The sequence below is a fragment of the Rhopilema esculentum genome, chromosome 5 (genome assembly GCF_057945365.1).
Source record: "Rhopilema esculentum isolate cy_ngs chromosome 5, ASM5794536v1, whole genome shotgun sequence".
In the NCBI taxonomy this organism is placed as follows: domain Eukaryota; kingdom Metazoa; phylum Cnidaria; class Scyphozoa; order Rhizostomeae; family Rhizostomatidae; genus Rhopilema; species Rhopilema esculentum.
In genome coordinates this window covers 7245144-7259968 of record NC_142819.1, presented here as the reverse complement: position 1 = coordinate 7259968, position 14825 = coordinate 7245144, and the positions used below count along the sequence as shown (strand labels likewise).

Sequence of the window (14825 nt, the reverse complement as noted above, 5' to 3'; positions counted from 1 at the left end):
GAACAGTAAGATTAGTTTCTTTCTCTTACAATGATATTTCCTCTGTTCCCACCCCCAAAATGTGCAGCGATCAAGCATTAAGCAAAGACGAAATACTTTTATAAACTATGGAATATTGAGAACAAGGAAACGAGTGTTTTGTAGTGTTTCCCTTCTAGCATTTGTAGTCTGCAAGAAACAATGCACAAAAACGTTTCTGATTCTCTAGACGCATTTTCACAATGCAGAAGGTTATCTGGAATCTATTGCTACTGATTCGAAACCCGGTTTCCTAACTCCATCTGCTTGGGCCAGTTTACACTTTCATTTTTCTAAACTATAACCCTGACGATATATGATGATTAAGATGAAAGAACAAATAGCTAAGGAGATTTTTTAGCTGTATACTGAGAGTTTATTACAGAAAAATACGAAGTACCTTATACTATTCTTCCTTTGACTTTGACCTTCTTCCACAGAGGAATGAAATCAGGAGTCTCAACATTTTACAGAAAACTAAGAGTAACAACACTGCGAGCGCAAGCAAAAACGCAATGACGTCGACACAGTAGTATTGAAACCAGTACAGAGTGTTTGCGTTTGACTTCAAATGAGGCAGACGTCCACCATTATCAAGTGCATACTGAACAAGATCTCCGGCTCTCTCTGTGCCTGATTTAGGCCAGCTTCGCATACGTTTTGACGTCATCATTGCATGCTCCTTGTAGCTAAATGAGAAGGATAACAGAAAACGTCATTTAATGGTCATACATTAAATACTCAGGATGTTGGTAGTAGCAAACTAAAGGGCCTTTTTACTGCAAATCGTGGAATTGTCCTCGGCAATTTTCTAGATGACAGCCTTTTGGAGGGTGGCTTATACGAGAATGGGAGGGCTTATAAAAACAACTCTAGTTTGCAATTGAAATACCTGATTTGTAGCTTTCCTCACCTTTTTAAAGTATACTTTACTTCATTTTTTAATCTACCTTTACTAAAATATCAATCCTTTCTCTGATAGTCCTAAATAACAGATCAGTCAAAAAAACTGATAATCCATTTCTTTAACAGCCTCGTTGTCATTTTTTCTTCATTAAGTGTTTTTCATTCGCCATTTAATGTGTAAAATGTCACGGAATTAATGGTGCATTTTTCTGCTTTATCCAGGACTTTTGTTACAGTGGGACATGAGGGAGGTGCCCCCCCCCCCCCCACCCACTGGATAAGATTCATCACAAATAAAATGGGGTTTTGCTACATTTCGCGGTGCTTGGTCAGAAAATTTTTAAAACTGTCGGCAAATTAAAGATGGCACACCCACTTTGTTGACAAATGGGCTTTGAGTAACCCCTCCAACACAATAGCTACCAGGAGTACCGGAATCTCGAGGATTCTTACTTCCAGGTTAGAGGTCTACTCGAGGAAAGGGACAACGGCAGGTATCGTTATAGCTTAAAAAATGATTTTTACCAACTAATTAAAATGCTTGATTTCTCAAATCAAGGTTATAGACAAACGTTTATCAATCTCAAAAAAGATTTTTGCTTCAATCGCTAGAGAAGTTTAAAAAAGCTGGAGTTACATTTTATAACTTACCTAGAATTGTATATGACTTCTTCGATAGTTCTTTGCCATGTATCTGCATCAGCATTTAAAATGTCAATAAATTTGGCCATTTTCACCTTTTTAGAAAACAGAACCGTATTATGCAATCGTTCAGCTGTGAATGGCGCAGCGACAATCGGCACACCGTGATACGCAGCTTCAGCGGCTCCGTTTATGCCCATGTGACTAACGAAAGCCTTGGTCTTTTCGTGGCCAAGAATGTCATTCTGGGGTACCCATTTCAGTGCTTTCAGGTTTGGAGGGATAGTCAAGTTTTCTGTCGCTGCGAATAAAAAAGTCTCACTTTACATACAAAGAAGGTTGTTATCACTTCCTTTTTAGACATCATTGCGGAAAACTCTTAAAAAAGGAATAAATGTTTGCACGTCGTTTTAATCACAAATTTTGTTCGTCTTAGAGCTTTTGAAAAGAAGGGAGGCTACATAAAACAAAATTTCTGACTTTTTCTAATGTTAAAGTTCAATTTAGCCCCTGCTACTAAATCACCCAGTTCAACTGAGTCATCTCCTTTTGAGCAGGAATTTTAATAAAGTCCCATCCTTCCAGAGCCTCCCCATCTCATAAAAAAGACGGTAAAGAAATATCGAGAATGGCAGCACTTCTCCACAGAATATATAAGATACTATATTTAAGGGGATAGTGAAAAGCGTGTGTTCAAAAATCCTTTACAATCTGACACTGCGAAATAAAATTTTCCGTCTTACACTTTTCAACGTACGCCCAAAACAACCATAAGTAAGCTGTACTTTTATAAGATAAAGTTAAATTCGTTGATCAAGAGGTGTGAAATTCGTGGGTCTTGCTCAATATGTATGAAATTTTAATGTTTCAAATGGGCCGAATAACTGGTAAGGCAATTGTTTTATCGGTGGTGGGGCAAGAAGAAAAGCTTGTCGGGAATACAAATGGCCCCACCTTTTTGAGAATTCATTCGCAAAAATGATTGAGCGAGGTAAACTCAAACAAGCTACACAAATCTTCCTTTCTTTCATTTGCATCAATGCCAATATAGTTAAGCTCATTCAGAGCAGAGTAACAAATACAAAAGCTCACATTTTAGTTTCCAGATGAACTTTTGTTTCATGCGTGAAATGGCAGTTAGAATTCTTTCAACAATGACTTGGTCCATATTACACACTGCACTTCCAAAAGCAATCAGCACAACTCCGTGCTCTCCAGAGCTTTGCATAAAATCTTCAAGATCTTCAGTTAACTCTGTTGATGGTTTTGTTAAAAATGATCCAACAAAAAAGACATCTAAAATTACAAATAAAAATTTTAAGGAAATTAACTATCAAAATGACCCAAATGACTTTAAAAAGGCTCTTATAGTTAAAAAACAGGACACATAATGCAGTAAAAAATAGAAAAAAACATAGAATTTCTTCTTTGGTTGCTTAATTTTCTCAAATGGAAACAAACCTTCTCAATTGGCACTATGGAAACAGACTTTCTCATTGGCCACCATGAAAAGAAACAAGAAAAAGGACAGGTTTCTTGTAATTGTTATGTTTCAAAACGGATATACACTTTTTAAAGATGCTTATATTAACAATATTTTTGCATAAACTAGGGACTTTTGGCATAATTTCCTACAGTTTGATTGACTAAGTTTTATTAATTTTGTCACAATTTTCATATTTTTACAAAAACTTGGTGATTTCATGCGTGATAATAATCTATAATTTGATCACTGTTGCCTAGCTCCTGTCACACTTTATGGTGTCCACGGTGTAAACAAAACAATAGAATACTCACTGGGTATTATTGGGGTGACATACTGATATGAGAAGTCAAGCGGCACTATGACCATCTCTGCATTTCCAAAAACCTCAAGGTAGCTCCCTTTGCCTTTCCGATCGTTTGCAAATCTTAGCTCTCTAAACCAATATGTCAACCAAAAATTGACAATGACTTCTTTTATTCTATACTCGATGAAATTTTGTACCCGCTCCAAGAAAGACATTTCATCAGAAAAGGGCGATGTTACCATCGGGACAAAGCTAGCAAGGTTCGGAACTCCAGCCTCTGAAGAGATAGTCGATAGTGAAGATGGGTTTAGTGTTATTTTTGGCTTGTCATACATATCAGCAATATAGTGCCCACATGGCATCACCGATATTGTCACGATCATGTCCGCATTCTCTATCTCTTTGAGAACATCGTTGTTTTTCAGCATTGCAAAGCATGAGTCTAGAAAAAGCTGCGATAGATCTCTAAATGTAGAGAACAAAGCAGATAGTCCCGAACGGCTTGATACAGCGCCTACATAATTTAGCATCTTTTCTGCTAACTGTGGATTCGGTAGTTGATATTCAACATGTTTTACAGTGCTTTTCCGGGTCTTCATATGTTTCGTTGTTAAAATTGAGACCTGCCAATAATAGAACATTCATAGATATAGTAATATATTACGTTCAATAAAAGTATTTCACATTGCAAGGCGTTGCTTTGGTTTACTCATGCAATTGCATTTTGCCCGAGCAATCCGTGTTTTCGTTCTTCACACAGGGCCAGAAATAAGAATCAGATTCATTTCTGTATTCATGGGATATATTCCTCCCTTACTATGATGTGCAGTCTTTTGTTCAGTGGGGAACATTCATTTATCAGATGAATGGCAAGGCCAACAAAAATTAGCAAATTTGCCGACAAAAACCGATAATTTAGCAAAACCTGGTGGGCAGTTGCCCCCCTCTCCCTGCAATTTTCGCCACTGCTTCTGTTAGTTATGTAAAACTTCTGGATTTTATGGACAATTGTTCATGGTATGTAATGTTATTAATTTGTGTTCTTATAAAGAAAACGAGTGCATCATCGAAAACACATAGGTACAATCCTGGGTCCTGGTATTGTGTGTTTCCGGTTACGTGGACGTATAGGAACGATTGTTGGTGATGAATGGTAAAACGAGGGGACGCTACAAATGTGTTGTTTATTACGTTACGTGGATACGAAGACAATGGAAAGTGTTAATGACAGAGACACAATGGAGGACATGATTACGTTTAGACAATGGTCACTACAACCGACAAGATGGGCAATCAAAAATAACGAGCCGTTGAGAGGGATAATGCTGTTTGTTTACTCTGTTGGAGTAAAGTAACAATATTTGCTCACTCTGAATTTGTTTGTCCTGCCATTGGTGTTTATTCTTTTTGATTTTTCAAGTGCAATTATTTTAGCTTTAGAGAATGACATCTCAAAAATATTGCTGCATAAAATAGGGTTGAAAGTTGTTGAAATGGAAAAGAACTGTGTTTGGTTGATTTGCTTGCGACCATTTTCTCCCTGCCCTTTTCTAGGAGTCACGATGCCCCTGCAGTGGTTTCATTAATTTTATTATTTCTTGCGCAGTACTAAACTACCAAATTATGATTTGGTACTAATGCACTAGCGTACTTCCCCGACAATTATCCTGAAGCAAACAGTTTTACGAGGACAGCAGAGTTGAGATTGCGAAAAAACACAAATCGGACAAACCTCCAGTCCGCGCTTCACCAGCTCCTCTGCCAATTCCAAGCTATTAAAGTAAGGGCTTGATTCGAAACACAGTGTAACAAACACAACCTTCGATTTTGCCTTTCTGCAATCTCCGTGGCCTAGAAATGTCGCCAGGACCAATGTGCAGACCAAAACATCACTGGAGACGCCCATTTTGACTCTAGCACCTAGGTAAATGAATCACCAAGAAGGCAAAAGAACAAGAGCAGCAGGGTTTCAATCCCAACAGATCAAATCTGTATCCTTTGACGCCACTGTCAACGGGGCCGCCGAGAGCGAGGCCGAGTCTCTTGGCAACCAATGCGTGTGCAGGCCATAGATCGTTTAGGGGAGGGAGGACATAAAATAACTTTCGCCTGAGTCTCCTACGCCTATGCTTATCTCATGTGCCCCGTGAATCATAATTTTTTCATCGTTTTAAACAGTTGCTACCCTGAGAGCCTCATGAATCCGGGGGTAAAGTATTGTAGACAGCTGCGGTGGCAAAGGCTAAATAATGGAGACTCTGGTACCACTGGCACGGTCGGCACTAGATCATAGACAGCTAACGTACATGACGGCATACATCTTTGAAACCGAGGACTAAGTGAAATAAGAGGGAGGTTGCAAGCAATGGCGGAACTCGCCTGTGGTTTGCTGTTGCATTAACAGGGCCCATACATCCCTACAGAACAGTGAAATGTTTTAGGCGAATGCAAGAAAATAACCGCAGGAAATCTTTGTGTAGTTTGTTTGATCTACAGGGGCGTTCTCTCTTACGTCTTCGCTTGAGTTAGAGTAACTACTATTGATAATTATGTATGAAGCCGTTGCTAAAATTTCAGATAACTGGTTTTGCCGCATAAGAACATTATCAAACGCTTTAAAGAGTGTTCCCTCGATAAAATTTGCTGTAATCAAGCCTAAAGGCCCTTTTAGAAGCATTGCGTCAGTCTTCATTTTTCATAGTTTAGTGTTCAGAACATTGACTGAGCTGAGGTACCCTATTGGCAGTTGACATAGGAATTGAATTTCATGCCGCTTGCAATAAAGTTTTTCATCAAATGGTTGGAATGCGATAACGTCATACTACCACTCATTCATTAGGTTGCCATAGTTGTATGACGTCATGTACGGTAGCTGACTATGATCTAGTGCCGACCCAACAAGGTTGCCATTTGGCCAAACTCCTTCATTCTGGCTGTTTTTCAAAGCTGTTGGCCGTCGAAATTTGATTTTGCCGAAAAAGCAAAAGTTGGCAGAATTTTTGCTGTATGTTGAAAACCACAAAAATCGAAAGAAAACGACAATTATTTTAAAAAGAAAATATCCAACACTTTGTTAAAATAATCTTAAAACTGCGAATAACGAAGCAAGAAATAAAGTAAAAGTTAACAGAAATTTAAAATTGAAAGCAAGCGGAAGCTTTTGTGATAAACAAAGCCAATTTTGATTACATTATAACTCCAAAGAATTAGCCAAAATGTAGCTTTGTGCATATTTTGTTTGGCTGGCCGAATTTGGCCGTCAAGCGTAAAATATTTGGCCGCTAACCATTCCAAGCATCTGGCAACCCTGGCACCCGGTACCTGGTAGTTGCTAGAAGTGAGATAAAACAGCCTACACGCTTCTTTTTATAAGAAAAATTTTATAAGAATGCGAGCCTCAAAATTTGTCAGAAGTTAAAGAACAATTGAAGAGCAAGCTGAGGCTGAGCTACTGTAAAATTTAATTTTAAACAGCGTTTTATCTCAAAAAACGAGGATTTTTAGCCATGTGTGGGTGCTTTTCGATGAATATTCAAACATGGCGGCAAATGAAGGCTGTCCCACTCACTTTGTTGGCATATGAGGCCTGAACACATTCCCACAGCAAAAAGGGAGCAATCGCACTGATTTAAGAACAAATTAAGAACAATCCAGCCTTGGATTTTTGAAAGAATTAAGAACAATCAGCCTGAACTCAAATTCACTGATTCTTATAAAAAAGAGAGTGTATTCCAATTTCTTGGGTGGGTTTACAAGGTGGCTTTTCATAAACTTATTGAGAATCAAGATTAAAAGACTATGGGCCTTGGGTAAGTATCCTGGCGGGATTGCGCGATAGGCGTAATTCCAACGCGAGAATTGGTGAAACAAATTTTTTATTATGTGTGCATGCATGAAAAGAAATTTGCGATCTTGGCGTGATTGCGTGAAAATGATTGCTGCAAGAATTTCGGAATGGATTGTCTACTTTTTTTACCAGCAGAAAGTCTTGGTTTCCGGTACCTATCCAATGGAATATCTATTTATCTAAAAATATTCGTCTAAATAGGTATTTACTCCCATAGAAAGTCTGCCTAAATAGCTGGCTTTTAAAGCCGACGCTAGGTAAAGAAAACAGCGATGGTAGCTACAATGACGATTACAACGAGAAAGAAGACAGGCGAAAGAGAAAACGATGAAAAGGACGAGGTAGAAACGGACAGCAAAGAAGAAGACGAAGATGAGGATTAGTATTGAGACGAGAAGGAAGACAAGGACGAGGCGAAGACGAAGGCGACGACGAAGGCAAAGACAAAAGGGAGGATGAAGACCAAGACAAGGATGAAGAGGAGGACGAGGACGAGGAAAAAGGGGAGGACGAAGACAAAGACGAAGACGAAGACTAATACGAGGACAAAAAAGGCCGAGGATGAAGAGTCCTATGAAAACGAGGATGAAGCCAAGGATGAAAAGGAATAAAAGCTGAAATTATCTGCTGTATGAGAGTGCACCTAGTAGATGAATTTGGACATTTTGCACTGAATGCTTTGCTCTTGTAGTTTTGTGAACTTCTTGCGTTAGGTAATAGATGCTTTGAAAAATGCTGATCAAATAAAATTTTATCAGGGTTTATTTCACGAAGAATGTTGTAGGATTGGATTTCACTAAGGGTTTTTATTATTAGCTGATTTGTATTATTTTCATTTGGGTGTCAAAGTGTGTAGCCATTGCCTCTTTTTATGGAAAGGTACTTCTTGACTGACATTACACTTTTACGCAAATTAATTTTCTATCTTCCTCTCTTTGTCTTTGGCCTGCTTTTCTAGCTTCACTTAAAAGCAAAACGCGAAAACTGTTGTCTTTCTTGCGTCCATGCTTCTTTCATGACACTAAATATGCAGATAAAATTAAGGTGCTATTTTGGAGGTTTTGATACCGTATTTTGAGTAGTAGGGGTCCAAAAATATTAACTTTAGGGACTAGGACTTGAGTTAAGATCTTTATAAAAAAGCGTGTAATGAATATTCGTGTAACGTGGGTTTCTCCATTCTTATCATGCATATTCGGAATGCTGGGTTGAACGATGAAATAAAAGGGAAAACTACACTGAAGAAATTCCAGAATACCGGATGGAATCTCCAGAATCATAAGTTGCCGTGACTATTAAAATCATCTCGCGTAATTCTAATCTTTTCATTAAATCCTACTGTCTAGTAGTTTAGTTTATACTGTATTTATTGCATGGCACCCTGTAAACCAGTTTTTCTCTAACCGAGATGCTACTTGTGGACGGCGAGTTTGATTCTAAAAAAGGTGCTATTTTGGAGGTTTTGGTACAGCATTTTATAGGGGTCCAGATATTAAGAACTTTAGGGACTAGGACTTGAGTTTAGATCTTTATAACAAAGCGTGTAATGAATATTCGTGTCATACGGATATGTCGCATCTCCCCCCATCCCCTGTGATTTACGGCCCTGCCTGGTACCCCCCATTTTTGGTTGTATATTGAGAGTAAATTACAGAAAAGTGATAAGTTTCTCGAACTATTCTTTTTTTGACTTAGTTCTGTTTTTCCATAAAAATGAAATAAGAAACTTAAGCACTTTACAAAATAAACATGGAAGTATCACTGCGAGCGCCAGCAAAAACGCAATGACGTCAACACAGTAGTATTGGAACCAGTACAGAGTGTTTGCATTTGACTTCAAATGAGGCAGACGTCCACCATTATCAAGAGCGTATTGAACAAGATCTCCGGCTCTCTCTGTGCCTGATTTTGGCCAGCTTCGCATACGTTTTGACGTCATCATAGCATGCTCTTTGTAACTAGGAAATAAATGAGTGAAATCAATGTTCTTACCATTAACCTGTTACCAACCAATAATTGTCATTTCTTTCAGAGAGCAATCAAAATGTTTGGCCGAGCAAGAACTTGTTAATCTGTGTTTACATAAAGCAAAAAATGTCATTTTTGATCCCCAACGCCGTAAAGATGTTTTAAGACAATACTAGATGGTATCTATAGGCAAGAAAGTGCATTCGATGAATATTTAAAACGTTAAAAATGCGACAGAAACCTGACTCTACATTTATTCTTAGCGTCATTAAATTATATTTCCTTTATATGCTTATTGGGCAGAATGTGCTTGCTCATAAATTGTGGAACTAAGTTTTTCTTTTTTCGTCAGAAACAAAAGTCCTGTGAATTTCATGCGAACAAATGCACTCTTTTTTATAAAAACCAGTAACCTGAATTAAAGCTTTGCTGCTCTTCATTTTTTCGAAAATTTGAGGCTGGATTGTTCTCAACTTGTTCTTAAACTGTCAGCGTGAAAGCAATGCAATTTTTAGTATGCGCAAAAAGGCGCAGCAGCTAACTTTTACTAAATGGACAAGGACGAATAAGTAACAACAGATTGAAGGTGAAGACAGATCAGGCAATATAAAAATAGGCAGATGAGCATTTCAAAAAGATTGAATAAGAAACTTTCACATAGAAATGCTCACATATTTGATAATTTTAAATACTTATTACCTTGAATTGTAAACAACCTCTTCCATAGTGCTTTGCCATGTGTCTGCGTCAGCATTTATAATGTCGATAAACTTGGCCATCTTCGCCTTCTTGGTAAACAAAACTGCATTATGAAACCGCTCTCCCTTGAAAGGCGCAGCGACAATCGGAACGCCGTGGTACGCAGCTTCTGCTGCACCATTGAGTCCCATGTGACTTACAAAAGCCTTGGTCTTTTCGTGGCCAAGAATGTCATTCTGAGGAACCCATTTGAGCGCTTTCAGGTTTGGAGGGATTTTCAGGTTTTCTGTTGCTGTTTAAAAATCAAGGCAGCGTTACTGTCTAAATGTTTGAAGTAATAACCTTTAAGCTTCCAAAACAAACGAAATTTTGATTTTCGTTCTACCCACATTGTCTAGGCTTTCTACTTGATCTAGAAACGTAAAAAATTTGCAATTCACTCAGGCAACTCCAAGCATCGACTTAATCGAATAGAAAATAACTCTATTTAAAAGATTTGTCGGGGTAGTCCTTTCTGGAAATTTTTAAATTACCTTAAGCGCTTGTAAATATCATGAAATTTCCATTGACTGATCTGTCATAGAGTGTTCGATGACGTATAGGCAGAACTGTACACGCTTTGGCATACCTACACCATTTCAAAAATTAGCATCGTGATGTAAGTAGCTTTCCTTCGTGACATAAGCAGATGGTTCTCCCGAAAAAAAGCGAAAAAACATGTAGGTCTACTTTTTGCATAAGCAAGGACAACTCTGCCCTCTTGAGATAAGTATAGTGACGAATGAGGGCCAACAAGTATGTTTACTGATAAAAAGCTTAGAATAGAAAGTTTACTTGGCACTAAAAACAGTCCTTATAAGTAACTGTGCTGTATGTTGTTCCAAACAGAGCAGATAATGTATTCACGAGCATTTATAAGATTTCTTTTACAAACAACAAGCTAAGTGAGCTCGCAACAATCAAATAATTTTGAACGACTGAAATCATGCCAGTAGCGGGAGGTCAGCACTGGGGGAAATGAGGCCTAGAGTACTTGGTACTGACGAACTTCCCCCTATAGATTTCGAACACAAAACACATCATAGATCGATATACCAATATCGACATCGTCTTTTTGCCCAGTGAGCCACACCTGCCCTGGCTATTGAACCAGAAATACCCTCCCTTGACTACAAGGAAAATGAGATTTATCTAAAATTTAACCAATAAAATGCAATATAAACTTACAAACTTACAAACGTAACCGTGATGATCAAAAACTCACCCTCAAGTTTCCATATGAACTTTTGCTTCATCCGTGAGATCGCAGTTAGCATTGCCTCAATAGTTGTTTGGTCCATCTCAGAGGCAGCGCTGCCAAAAGCAATGAGTACCACTCCATGTTCGTTGGAACTTTGCATAAATTCCTCAAGATCTTTAGATAATGGTGCTGGAGGTTTAGCCAAAAGTGGTCCAACGAAAAAAGTATCTGAAAACACCAAAAACCCTTTTTAGAAATATTATAGGAAAGGTACAACACAAAGTGTATACTTCAAAACATTACTTCAGCTAAAGGTTTTATGCCCAATTCTGACAATCCTAATTGTCAAAAATAAACCTTTTGTAGAGCAGAATTTTGAGAATACCCTGAAACGTAAACAAATTTACTGTTATAAAAAGCAGCCTTTCTTGAATAGGAACGTTTCCTTATACTGTGACAGATGGACGAAAGTGTTTTCACTATGCAGCAAGAAGGTTTAGATCTCTAGGCAGTCTTGGAAAGGTAAGGTCTATTTAGAGATCAAAATATGGTCCAAAGTATAAAGCCAGCATTGAACATTTTATCGCAAAAAGCTTCATCTACCGTTATTTATTAAAATGCATTTTTCTAGCATTGTTCTATAAGAGGAAAATTTTGAGGAAACTGCAAGAAGGGAAAGAAATATGCTCCTGGGGGAGCACTCTTTTGCAGTCCCTGCGCTAATAACTTTTTGACAAAGCTTACTTAACAACTTACATTACTTGTCAAAAGCTTAAAAAAGCTCATCCAAAAGCATGATATTTTTGACTATATAATTTTGAGTATATAATTTTGCAGAGACTTAATAAGTTTGCTAAACTTACGAGGCATAATTGGCTGGGCGTGCTGATAAGAGAAGTCAGTAGTGAAGATAAACAGTTCTGTTTTCCCAATCACCTCTGGAAAACTTCCACTGCTTCTCCAACCATACGCAGCTTGCAGCTCTCTAAAGTAATAAGTAGTTCCATGACTCTCGATTGCATCATATAGTCGATATGAGATAAAATTTTGGATTCTCTCAAAGAAAGTCATTTCATCACTCAAAGCTGTAGTTGCCGCAGGGACATGGCTAGGAACACTTGGTGCCCCTGTGAATTGACTGAGAAAATAAAAAGCAGAAGTGTGCAGTGATATAACTGGCTTGTCGAAGATATCACCAAGGTAGTAGGCACATGACATTGATGTTATTGCAACAATCATGTCTGCTTCCTTTATTTCTTTCAGCGTTTGTTCGTTCTCCAAAATTGCAAAGCAAGCATCGACAAAAAGTCTGATTAGATCTTTGACAAAATTGATGAAGGCCATGGCACCGAATTCTTTTTTCGAAACATCATTGTAAACCTCGTTAATCGAGTTTACCAACTCAGCGTCTCTTAGCCGGTATTCAACATGTTTTACAATGCTCTTTCTTGTCTTTAGCTGCTCCGTTACCAAAATTGAAACCTGAAAATTACAATTATCTCGCTTAATTTCCTAAATTCTTGAGTAAAGTTATCTTTGCGGGTTGCTAAACTTCAAAATGAACGTGAAAAAGGTTGTTTTACTTAGCGTCTAAAGGCACAATATCTTTCTGTAAAAAAAGTGCACACAATATATTTGTCGGAAAAGAGAACTTTTTACACTTTTCTTATCGGGGCCTGTGCCTATGCCCTCGTGGCCCCTCGGCGCCGGCGGCTACGAGAGAGGGGTTGTGCTGTGTATATGCCCACCACTGGCTACGAGCATAAAACCGTTCTTTCTTTTCATTTTATTGAATTTTGTTTTTATTGTTTGTTAATATTAATTTCGATGTCGGTTTTATTCTCTAAATCACACGTTGGATGGAGTAACCTTGGATAACTGTGATGCGGAGCCGGTAAAAGTTTTTAACCAAACAGCAAAAGGAATCCAATCTTTTTTCGCACTGCCTGCAACCAGTTATAATAGTTTCAGAGATCGATGGCCTAAGCACTTTAGAAACGTTCGTTTTTCAGGTTTCACAAAAATATTTTGGCTGTCCATACCCTGGGTACCAGAGCCACAAAGTTACGAGCGCGTAAACAGAAAGCCAAGCAGAGAAGCGGAGGAGCGTCTAGCTGAGAATATGGCCCTTCTCAGTGTTCTTGTCAGATCCTCCGCTTCTCCACCCCTATCATCTATTTCCACTCTCAAATTTATCTGTGGCTCTGGTACCCAGGGTAGGCTGTCCATGACCGATAAAAATATCAGTATAGATTTATATACAATTTCAAGACATACAACTTTTTGCTAAATTTAAATAGCCCCTTTTTTGGGGCCAGTATCTGAACTCTCAACACATACTACTTTCTGGACCGGCATTTTTTCCTTGAGCCAGTATCTGGACAGGGCAAAGCCTAAACAATTAAGTTCATAAAAGGTGTCAACAAACAAGGGATCACTATGGGAAAAATCCGATTGGATTATTGCTTTAATTCAGAGACCAAGATACAACTTTTTGTTTGGGGGCAGCCCTGAGTTTGCCCTGATTGAAAAACTCAGGGCTGCCCCCAAAATAAGTGAAAAACGGCCATATTTGACAAAATAAAAGTATTTTACTTATAATATCTAATTGTTTGAGGGAGGGGGCCAACGCCCCCAGGCCCCGTTATCTCGGCCCTTGCTTTAATTTACTTTGGTTGCATGGACGCTCAATTAGCTATTGCACAAAATGGCCTAAATAAAACAAACCTTGTGCCCCCGACGTGCCATCTCCTCTGCCAGGCCCATACCGTTAAAATAATGACTGTGAACCATAGGTACAGTCATAAATACAATATTCGATCCGCCCTCTTCACAAGCTCCATTCCTCTGCAAGGTCAAAAGGACAAAGGTGGATATCAAAGTGCTGGAGAATATTCCCGACCGCATCTTGTATCCAAACTTTGCAAGCTACCACAGCGAAAGCAGCAACTGGTGCAGCAACTAACAGCCATTGCAAGCACAACTACAAATAGCCTTTGAATTATCCAGGAACTGATTGGTTTAAAAAACAATATTCAGGATTGAAATGAATACGTCTGGGAAAAGGATAAAGACGGGTATGGAAAACAGAATTCTATTGTCTAGAGGTTTCAAAAAGGACCTGGTCAAAAGAGCAAAAATACTTTAAAACTGAGAGAGGAAAACCTATACAGTGGGAGAGAGCTATAACTTATTTTTGCATTTCACGATTTCTTCCAGTGGCGGATTTAAGGGGGGGGGCAACTAGGGGCAGTTGCCCCTCCCTCGACGATTTGAGGCAAGTATGGCGCCCCTTTTGAAGAATAAGAATCAGGTGAAAAAGTTTCTGAGACCAATAGGTTAATTTGCTTCAAGGTTTACTTCAAAGTTATGTTGTTTATTCCGAAAATGGATCTGAAATTGTTGTATACAGCGTTCTCTCGTTATCAATTTTGAAAATTTTTCAGCGCCCCCACTACAAACTGCCCCTCCTTTAAGTTTGCTCTGGATCTGCCCCTGATTTCTTCAATATTTTGATAAAGGAGGAGAGGAGAAAGTCCACTGTAAACAGAAATGTGTTTTACTACTCTACTATCTTTATCTCAATTTAGGCACTTTCCATCATGCGAAGCTTGCCAGAGAACCAGAGAAGTGGCCCATGTGAGCTTCAGTGGCGGCTCCAGCCTGGAATAAATGGGACCCCACGCCCTTTTGGGCCACGCCCTTTTCCCGTGAT

At 38.6% G+C, this 14825-nt stretch overlaps 1 protein-coding gene across 1 annotated transcript; it reads right to left on the bottom strand.

Annotated features, from left to right (window-relative positions):
- Positions 1 to 13: 13 nt before the first annotated feature.
- On the bottom strand, positions 14 to 14824 carry LOC135689825 (uncharacterized). Its single transcript, XM_089108607.1, has 11 exons — positions 13838 to 14824; positions 11974 to 12592; positions 11135 to 11338; positions 9871 to 10162; positions 8880 to 9161; positions 6925 to 6979; positions 5089 to 5289; positions 3364 to 3979; positions 2659 to 2862; positions 1576 to 1867; positions 14 to 707 (listed from the first exon to the last, which is right to left on the bottom strand). Exons 1-11 carry the CDS (start codon positions 14015 to 14017, stop codon positions 425 to 427), a joined length of 3228 nt encoding a protein of 1075 aa, XP_088964733.1. The 5' UTR covers positions 14018 to 14824; the 3' UTR covers positions 14 to 424.
- Between the last annotated feature and the right edge of the window lies 1 nt (position 14825).

Excerpts from the sequence above, each read along its gene's own strand:
- LOC135689825 (XM_089108607.1), bottom strand. The coding sequence starts at position 14,017 with ATGCGGTCGGGAATATTCTCCAGCACTTTGATATCCACCTTTGTCCTT. Across the intron at positions 9,162-9,870 it reads GAGGTTGTTTACAATTCAAG|TTACAAAGAGCATGCTATGA; the intron begins GTAATAAGTATT and ends TTTATTTCCTAG. Across the intron at positions 1,868-2,658 it reads GTTCATCTGGAAACTAAAAT|CGACAGAAAACTTGACTATC; the intron begins GTGAGCTTTTGT and ends TTTTATTCGCAG.